At 36.6% G+C, this 10,837-nt stretch overlaps 1 protein-coding gene across 1 annotated transcript; it reads right to left on the reverse strand.

The window, feature by feature from the left end:
* Nucleotides 1-2,632: 2,632 nt before the first annotated feature.
* LOC110093588 lies at nt 2,633-3,241 on the reverse strand. Its single transcript, XM_020818519.1, has one exon. The coding sequence runs from the start codon at nt 3,239-3,241 to the stop codon at nt 2,633-2,635; it is 609 nt and encodes a 202-aa protein (XP_020674178.1).
* Nucleotides 3,242-10,837: the final 7,596 nt, after the last annotated feature.

The following is a 10,837-nucleotide window of genomic DNA, read 5'->3' on the forward strand; positions in this document are numbered from 1 at the left end:
TGGAAGCTAAGAAAGTGGTCGTCATCCTGTAGAATCCCCCAGAGCTACTTCCACGAGCCCCCCTCTCCAGATGCTTCTGGTCCTCGACCAACTGTGCCAACTCTATGGCCTCCCGCAGGTCGTGTGGTCTCATCACTCTAACAGCTGCCCTGATTTTTGGTTTGAGCCCCTTCATGAAGTTCCCCTCAAGCACTGTCTCAGAAAGACGATCCAACCTGCTAGCTAGGTACTCAAACTGATCCCGGAACTCTTCTACTGTCCCTTCCTGTGTCAGCGCAAAGAACTGTTCGTAGAAGTCTCCTCCCCTGCTGGTTCGGAAACACTCTAGCAGACAATCCTTGAACTCCCTCCAGCTTCGAATGGGTTGCCTCATGTCCCGCCACTGGTACCATGCCAATGCCTTCCCTTCCAAACATAGTCTTGCCGCTGTCAGTTTCTCCTCCTCCGTCAACCCGTTGACTGCAAAATACCGTTCCACCTTGTAGATCCAGCCATGACCATCCTCGCCCTCAAAGATGGGCATCTTCAGTTTCCTCACCTTGAGATCTCCTCCGTACCCTCGGTATCCTCCAAATCCTCCCATTCCTCAAGGCGGAGGTGCTCCCCAAGTGTCCCGATCATCCCTCCGACGATTATACCCAAACCCTTCCTCATATTCCCCTCTTCCCCTTTCAAAATCAGCACCTTGACGTTGAAATTCAGCACCTCGACGCTGAAATTCTTCTCTTCTTCTGCCAAAATCTGCACTTTCGTCGTATTCCCCTCTCCTACCTTCAAATTCCGCACCTCGATGCTGAAATTCAACACCTCGATGCTGGAATTCCTCTCTTCTACCGCCAAAATCAGCACCTCTTCGATCGTACCCCAGACTCATCTCCTCTCTAGAAAGCGATTCTAGAGGAGGCATATCGTCTTCCCCCTCAAGGATCTCCACCTCCGGATTCCTCATCCCCCGGACCGGGTTTGGATTTCCTCCTACGCCATGGCCGTCGGTGGTCTCTCTTACTTCCGATGCCGCCGAATGGGTCTTCATTTCTAATAGTTTCTTCATCATTTCTTCCTTCGCCGTGAACCTCCCTTCCAACCTGTCATTGTTGGTGGAGATTTCTAGGAACTTTCCCTACAGATCTGTCTTTAGTTGTCCAAACGCGCCTTCCAATACTTCTACCTTCTTTCCGACCATCTTTCTTCCCAACAGATCTCAACAAGTTCACTTTCGAAAGCCAAAAGCTCGCTGAAAAATCAGAATTTCAGCTGCCTAAGGTCCCAAAAATGATGCTCTGATACCAATTTGATAGGAAACACTTGGATTTCCAAGTGTTTCTCACCAAAACCAAGTAGATCCAATGTAAAACTGCTGTCCATAGCAGAAATCAGCCAAGAAGCAGGGAAAAACAGGAAGAATACGCTAGAAATCTGAGAAGAAATCACACAAATCAATTGTATTCCAATAGTAGAAGCAAGACAATAAGAAAGATACAATGTTCTTCGATTCGAGAGGAAGAACAACTCTCCGACAATCTCTGGCAACGCCAAGAGCCCAAGCAAGAAACCCTAGATCTCAAATTACATTCAAATTCAAGATAAAACCCTCTCCATCCTAATCCCCCTAATTAACAATAAAGGATTCCTACAAAATACCTAAACAACCCTTTGCATTCAAAAATTTCCCTCCTACATGATCAAATCAGCCCCAAGTGGGGCCCACCTTGTCCGCCCCCCTCCTCTTCCTGTTTCCGCCTCCGCCTGGTATAGACCTGGGTTGGACCGGGTCCAGCCGGCCCTTCCTGGGCCGGTTCAAGCATAACATAAAACTTGCTGGTGTGGATTTCCCAGGCTTCTAGGCTACCAATTGGAGGAAGTGGTTACAGCTGAAAGAGCTTGTTGGTTGTTGTGTGAGATGGACAGTCGGTATAGACCCACAATACAAGGGTCAGAGAGAAGAGTACTGTTGGCCTGCTTGTCCTTTATGTAGAAACCAGATGCATAAAAAAGAATTGACATGTTATTGTCTTTTGTTAGAGAAGAAACATGTAAAAGATTATATGCCAAATTAGGAATGTGAAGGAGATTAGAAAGTGAGAGGTTACGAGTGGGAGTTGGAAGCAGTCCATGTCCAGAGTGTGCTATAGGAATTGATCTAACATCACTGATGGAAATGTTGTCCTGGCCATTGTATTCGGAGGGTTGTTGAACATTGTCGAGATTGTTGGTGAGATGGGATGATGCTCCAAAGTCGATGATCCAATCTTGGGTGACCTGATTATTGGATGCCATAAGGGCTGTTGAGGGCGATGTGTAGTTAGTGTTGAAGCGATGCCAATAGTTGTTTGTGGCATGCCTTCTTTTTCCACAAATTTGGCAGATAATTGGAGCAATAGACGGGTTTGAGGTAGAGGTGGAAGTTGGTTGCGTGCAAGAGTTGGTTCGTCCGCGGGAAGATGTGTTGGATCGCCCACAACCACGATCACGAGAATATCAATTCAAATAAAGAGTATTGCATATTCAAGTTGGTGTTATCTTTGGCAAGATTGGTTGATAAATTGATCTCTTCGCTCAAAAGAAGAGAGTAGAGGTCTTCGAGAGCGACGAGAGTGAGAGTGGTATGAATTGAGGTCTTAAATGTCTGATACTAAGGGGGCAGCCCATTCAAAGTGTAGAGCAGGATGTCTTCGTTGTCTATGGGACACCATGCTGCGGCTATATTATCTACAAGTGTCTTGATGTTGGTAAGATATTGAAGCATGGTTTGCTGACCTATGGCGATGTGATGAAGCTCCTTCTTGAGCTGGATGACCCTCCAGCGGTCCGTCTCTTGTAATCTCCATTCGAGAGTACTCCAAATGTGCGCACAGTTGTCAAGATGCAAAACATAAGGTAGGATACATGCAAAAATGGTCGAGCAAATTGCAGCTGTGAGATTCTGGTCTGCAAGAATCCAACAACTATAAGCCATGTTCGGTCTTGAAGTTACCGTGGAGTCGGTAGTGATATGGGATGGTATAGAGGTGTTCTTGTCAAGGAACCCACTATAGTTGTTCGCTCTAAATAGCTTTAGAATTTGAGATCTCCACGTCGAGTAGTTTTTGTTGGAAAGTTGTATGGGAATGATGGCTTTGATCTTGGAGATGAGGAACTTAAGAGAGGAAGGGATTACAACATCTTCTTGAACATCTTGAACGGAGACGACGTCTGCTGGAGCGGTTGCAGTAGATGAATCTTCAGTTTGAGAGATCGACATAGTTAGCATTGTTGCAAAGACTTTGGGTGGGTAGGAGAAGCACGGTAGAGAACGATATCGTGGACCGAGAAAGAAACGAGGGTTGCAAGAAGGGATCAGGAAGAAGATGGCAGCGAGCCTGCTATGCTCTGATACAATAAAGAGAGGAAAAGATATATAGAAAATCTTTCATTTCATGTAAATGGAAACGGTACAAAATACTAGGTATAAGGGCCTATATTTATAGCAATATAGAGCTACACGTGTAATCTGCTAATAGGTTGATTGTGTGGAATTGTAACGTTTTTCTTGTCAGTCGTACATGCCTTTGTTTTGTCCTTTCTTGGATTTTTTTGCTGAGATGTTATTACAAATCATGGCTAATTGTTTGCGGTACTAAATGCTAGAGTTCAGATTGAGAAGGATGCTTGTCTTGATATGTGCAATCGAGAGAGTAAGAGAGAACTGTGAATTGAATTCTTCTAAAAGGTAGAGGAGGTAGACATGACGAATAGTATCGTTCCTCTTTTTTTCTTTTCTCTACAACAAAATTCTTCTTATGAGTATAAAATTATTACAGTGTATAAATAACAGAACTAAACAATCTTTTGGATATAAAATGGAGTTTTTCTTAAACAAAATTTATAGCAAAGTAATTTGCTTATGTGATTTGAATTCCTTGGCATGTCAAAAACATATTTTAATTTCTGCATGATTATTTTATACAAATTTTTATTTCTAATTACTTTAAGCCCACACAATTCAAAAGGCAAGATGGATGCTTAGCTACAACCAACAATAGAAAAATAAAAATCTTATTAGAATTATGAATATTTGAATAATATTTGCATGATACCCTAATAATTGAGTTACTAAATTAATAAAATAAAATCTCTTATATTATGGTAATAGTTATTTTTTAATTAAAACCCACGGAGGGGCCTACTCATTAATTAAAGGTAAATAATACAAAGTCCTTAAAAGGACCTCACGCTCACCACTGCTCATAAGAGCTACAAAAATAAAGATAAAAAAACCTACAAGCACAAGGCCCTTACTACACAAAAATACATAACAACCTAGGTAAATTCTATGATGCTTAAGAATGAGCACATAAAAGAGGGAAGAAAAGAAAAACGATCTTGCACGAACTGCTTCCCAACAAAAATCATGAATTTCCTTCTACCAGCACAGAAAACCTACACTAGCAACAGAAAGCCCACCAAAAACCAACAAAAAATACTACAATAGAAAACATTAAAAGCACTAAAAGCCCAACGGTACCACCAGCAAATCATACTAAGACAGCAGTAATAAGGCTTCCAGGGAAAGAAAAATAACCTCCCATCAGAGAGTAGAATAGTGTAATTCTGAACAGTCAAACCCAGCCAATTCCCGCACAGATTCAGATACCCCAAGTAAATCCTCCACACCACCATATAATACATCAGAGAATGCCAACTCCACACCCGCACCATGTGCAGGCCACAAAATTGAAAAACCACACCAACCTCACCAGAATAGAGACTACTAGGCTCCAGCAACAACACCAACCAACTTAACTCAGAATAAGACACAACTCAACACATACAAAGCACAAAGAAAATGATAGTAAACCTGAGAACACCCAAAACAGAATGAGCCAGCATAACTAGGAAATGGATAACTGGATCCCAGCATAAGTCCTCACAGAAGAAGAGGAACAGAGCAGCCAGAACAAAATCAAACCACCCGAAAAGCAACCCGAAATTTATGACAGACATAAGAAAAACCAATTTGATCTAATTTGACAAGGCCTTGAACATAGACAGGTAGCTGATCAAGAGAAAATTCATTATAATCCTTAAACATAGTAACCAAAATAGCCAAGGCCCGCGCAACATCATTCCCTTCCACCTTAATGAAAGAATAGGAGTAAGAAAAAGACTTCAACTCATCTTTAATATTTCTCCTGATGTAAAACAGATCAGGGCCACACCAACTATCATATTTATTAAGACTCAAGAGACTGTCAAAATACGAAGAAGCCACCAAAATAATGTTCTTAATAAAAAAACATTGCAAAGCTTTAACCCATGTAGAACACCAATAAAAAAAGCCATGTGACTATCCTCAACCAAAACCGGGCCAGCAAAGCCAGAAATGAATATACCAAGATGATTTCTGATGATACCAGCATAGCCATAATTACTACCAACTTTAGCCCAAGCCACATTCAACATGAAATAATTAAGATTAGGCTTACACCAATTCACACAAATAGATCAAATTTGACCCTAATCCAACTCCACATTATTACCAAAAAAAAGAAAGGGTATAATAAAAAATTTTAAAATTCTTTATAGAAAGCAAATTAGCAGGGAAAAGAGCAATGACCTTATCTTTAATTTTGTGAATAATTCTCTGGTGATTCGTATCAACCCCATTAAAATGAGAATCATTTCTTTCCAACCAGAGAAGCCAACAAATAAGAGAAGAAATCACATTTCTAATATGGCCTTTGGACTCTACAAACCAAAAGTCAAGCAATTGAGATATAAAATAGAAGCGACATATAAATTCAGTTGAAACAAATCCTCATAAAAAATCCAAACCTTGACCGCAATAGGACCAGATATAAAAACGTGATGCATATTGTCAACATGGAAACATCATTGGCATTTAGTAGTAATAATGAAACCTCTCTTCCTCAAATTATCATCAGTAGGAACGAAGCTATGAAAAATTCTCCACATAAAAATTGAAATAATAGAGGGGATAGTGTTATGCCAAATCATTTTAAACAGTTTTAAAGTATTCTTTTTAGTTCTGAAAGAGTGCCAGGCATACTTAATACTGAAACAACCATCTTTAGAACCCGAGTAAAGTAACACATCCTTCACATTGCCATTAATAGGGACCTTAAGAATAAGTTGAATAATACTATCCGGGAGAATAACATACAGTTTCTCCAAATCCCACCCATTAGAAGAAAAGAAATAATTAACCTTCCTTTCAGAGATAGAGATAGTGTTAAGTAAAGAATCAATGGATTCACCATTAAGCCACCTATCTTGCCAAAAGAAAATGTTCCCATTACCAAGGCCCAAAACTAAAGAAGACTCCATTTTCCATTTAACCAAATAAATATGATGCCAAACTTTAGAGTGACCTTTAGGAAAACAACACAAGGAAGGATGTCTCCCACCACAATATTTGTCCATCATAAAATTGGCCCACAGACTGACATTAGACCTAAAATTAAACCATAGCTTGAAAGAGAAAGCCCAGCCCATATCATTCATCTCTTTACACCCTAATCCCCCTTCTTGCTTAGTACCACAACAACCTCCCCAATTCTTTCAATGAATCTTAGAATTATTACCAGAACCTTTCCAAAAAATTTATTAAAAGTTCTTTCAATTCTAAGACAAACACCCTTAGTAGGAAGGAGAGATTGAAAACTATAAATCGGAATAAAACATAATACACTTTTAATAAGGGTGAGATGCCCACTAAAACTTAAAAAAGTAGTATTCCAAGAAAATAATCTATTCTGAACCATAGAAATTAAATCATCAAAGAGGAAAGCTCTCTTTCTACCTAAAAAAGAGGAATACCCAAGTATTTCAGAGGTAAAACACCTTGAGAAAGTAGTAAGATTCCTAATATCTAAAATTCTGTCAGGCATAACATTCTTAGAAGCAATAAAACAACATTTTTGCTTGTTAAAAGATAGACCACTAACTGATTCAAATTGACCAAAAAATCTCAAAATTTTACTAATCCTATTCTTAGAAGCATTAGTAAAGACAATGAAATCATCAGCAAAGCATAAATGGGGGATGTGAAAGCCACCTAAAGTTTTGATATAAAGACTAGGGCAATTAAAGAAAAGATTAGTCAAACCCCTAGAGAGATAATAAGTAGCAATAATAAAGATAGCCGGAGGCAAAGGGTCACCTTGCCTCAAACCATGAGAAGCTTGAAAATAACCAAGAGTTTTACCATTCACAATAATAGAAAAAAACTTACTTTCAATACAAGATTTTATGAGATTTATGAATTTCAAATCAAAACCAAAAAGACTCAACATCTTATAAATAAAACTCCAATTAATATTATTGTAGGCCTTAACAATATCTAATTTCATAATCATGTTACCACCTCTCACCTTGATATCCAAATCCTGACAAAATTCCTGAGCTAAAAGGATATTGTCAATAATAGCAGGGCCTTTAACAAAGCCCTTTTGATAAGGAGATATTATCTTAGGTAGAAAAATAGATATCATGCTCATCAAAAGTTTAGATATAAGTTTATAAAATATGGTACATAAACTGTGGGTCTAAAATCATTCCACGAATTAACAGCAGTGTTCCTAGGAATTGAAATAGTAGAGGTAGACGTTAAAAATTTAGGAATAGGAGAGCCATTAAAAAAATCTGTGACAACAGAGAAAGCATCATTAAAAATAATAGACCAAGTTTTTTGGAAGAACTTAGTGGTAAAACCATCCATCCCAGCAACAGAATCAACATTCATATTAAATAAAATATCTTTAATCTCCTCAAGAAGAGGAGACTTAGAGAAGGAGCCATTCTCCTCTTGAGAGATAACATTAGGAATAAAAGAAGGGTCAACACTAGAAACCGAATTAAAAGACTTATTAAGGTGTTTATGAAAATAATTAACAGCCAAGCTAGCAATCTCATCTCTATCCTCAGTAGTAGAGCCATCCTCGCGATAGATTTTATGAATATTGTTAATAGTGCGTTTCTTATTAACCAAAGCATGGAAATATTTAGTGTTATTGTCGCCTTCCACTAAATGCTTGGCAGCCACTTTTTGTTTCCAGAAAGTTTTTTCCTGAACCTGAAGCTTAGACAGCTCCACTTTAGCCTCATCAAAAATACACAGATTAGCCTAAGAGGAATCGGACTGACAAAGATCCTCAAGGGAGTTAATTTTATTTTTAGCAAGTAAAATGTTGGTAAATTTTTTTTAAAAACATTATGGTTCCACCAATTCAACACAAGCTTAAGTCTTTTCAGTTTGAGCCACAATCTTTTCATGCCAGAAATAGATTTATCAGAATAAACAGGAGCATTCCAATTCACCTGAACAACCTCAAGAAAAGATTTATAATGAAGCCACATATTCTGGAATCTAAATTGAGTAGGGAAACTCTTAGGATTATTCTTAATGTTAATAAGCAAAGGGGAATGATCCGATATAGTACGACTCAGATGTTCAACCTTGGTCAAATTCAAAGTGTTCAACCAAGAATTATTAAAAAGAACTCTATCCAACCTTTGCCACAAATGCCCACGATGCCAAGTATACTTGTTACTAGAAAACACAATATCAATGAGACTACAAGCTAAAATCATATAATTTAATTCCTCCATAGACTGATATATAGGAAGAGACCCCCCTATACGTTCATCCGGGCTAGTAATAGTATTAAAGTCACCACCCACAAGCCAAGGAAGATTACAAACATTATGAAATGGCAAGATTTGCTCCCACAAAATCCTCCTATTATAACGAGAAGAAGCAGCATACACAAAGGACGCACAACATTGCACATTAAAAGTTTCAATATTACAGTGTAAAACATGAGTGAAATCACCAATAAAATCAATTCTAACAAAATCTTTCCAAAAAATCCAAATTTTACTAGCAATATTAGACTCCATTTGGTACAAATTTTTTACTTCTTTTACAGATATTTTTTTGTACAAAAATTTCTTCTTGAATAAAAAAATTTTGTAAAAAAAAAACTCCTTCAAAAAGCAGTGAGAAAATTATCCCAAACAAAGCCTAAGTGTCTATATCTCTCATATAAAAAGGATTTGAAGAACAATGAAAGGGTGTAAAAAACTTACGTGGAATCAATCTTAAGCATACTATGATCGATTCTCTTCAAAATATAGTTATGTTTCGATAAACTAACAAATTTCAAATATTTGTTTATACTCACTATGTTATGTTTAAAATATATTATGAAGCTGTAATTTTCTCTGATACAAATTTGTTCTTGCACCCATCATGCTTAAAAAAGATTTAAATTCATTTTTTCTCAGAGGAAGGGCACTTAATTTTTTTGACTTATCTCAATCAAAATTCGAAATTATAAATATGTTCTATTTTATTAAACATTTTATTACATGCTAATTTAAATTTATTATCTATAACTTCAAAAATGTAACATCTATTGAATATTTACATGAAAAATAATTGAATTTTTGTTTTTATTCTTATTTTGGATCCTTCTTTATTTTAGTGGAGTGAGGATTGATAAGCCCATGTTTTTTCATAAATATAAAGAAATATTTACAGAGAGCATACATAACTAGTTTTACAACCAACATGTTCTCCACTTAGACCTCCAACATAATAGCTTAATTAGAAACATTCATGCAAAATAAAGCAGAGCGAATAGATAATAATAAGGTTTCGTTTGGGATAATTTTTTGCTATTATTTTTATGTTGCTTTTAAGAAATTTTTATACTACAAATCTCTTGTAGAAAGTAGTAAGAAAATGGTTGCAAATAAAACCTAAGGGTCTTTTCGGAATAGCTTATTGATTTGTTTTTTAGACAACAATCATAATATCATTTAACTACTATTTTCTTACATTTTTCTCACAACTTTTTAGAAATTTCTGTGGTGAAAAGTTTCTTTTATGCAGCTGTGGTAAGGACATTGCTTTCTATACAACAACTTTATAATCAACTTTATAAAACATTATGACCATTCCAAATAGATCCTAAATAAATAAATAAAAAAAAACACTAAAGCTTTGTTTGGGACAACTTCTTACTACTTTGCTTTCATGTTTAGTTTGAGACAGCAGTAGCTTTTTATAAAAATGGTCGTGAAGTTGCTATAAAGAAAGTATTTTCTTTGAAAATTATTATAGAAAGAAGCTTCCTAGCATAAAAATTATCCAAGATTGGGAAATTTTTAAGACTAAGCATGATTAGAAATATAATTAGCACATTAAGCATGTTTTTTTTTTATATTTTAAAACTAGGCATAATCGCCTGTTAAACGGGTGATTTAGATTTATAGCAAAATCGCCCGTTTGACTGGTGATTTATTAAGAGAAACAAATCGCCCGTCAAACAAGCGATTTTGGCTTGTTTAAATGACCGGTCAAAGCCCTAGTCCCGAACCCGTTGCTGTTTGGCCTTTCCGATCCCGTCGCCCTTCCTTCGCTTCACCGACGGAGTTTGCTGTTTAAGGTATGTTTTAATGTGTTTTTTATGTAAATTTTGTATTTTCTTATTCCTTTCCTAAATAGAAGGTAGAATAAGCAAAAAAAGAAGTAAATGCACCCTGTAAAATTGTAGAATGAGGTGGTTTTAGTTGATTCCTATATTATATGTGTTTTTGTAGAAATCTATGAATAAATCATGCAAAAAGCAAAATTTTCATGAGTATTATGTATTTTTAAAGTTTGTTAATGAGAGGATCTACCAATCTTAGAGAATTTATGGACTATATGAAGCTACTAGAACATCATTTGAAATCATGTAATTAACTTCAATAAAATTTGGATGGAGAGGCACCTACAATTTGAGATAATTATCTCCTACAAATTCATTAGTATTCAAGTTTAGAAGTT

The sequence above is a fragment of the Dendrobium catenatum genome, unplaced genomic scaffold (assembly GCF_001605985.2).
Source record: "Dendrobium catenatum unplaced genomic scaffold, ASM160598v2 fragScaff_scaffold_1278, whole genome shotgun sequence".
NCBI lineage: Eukaryota > Viridiplantae > Streptophyta > Magnoliopsida > Asparagales > Orchidaceae > Dendrobium > Dendrobium catenatum.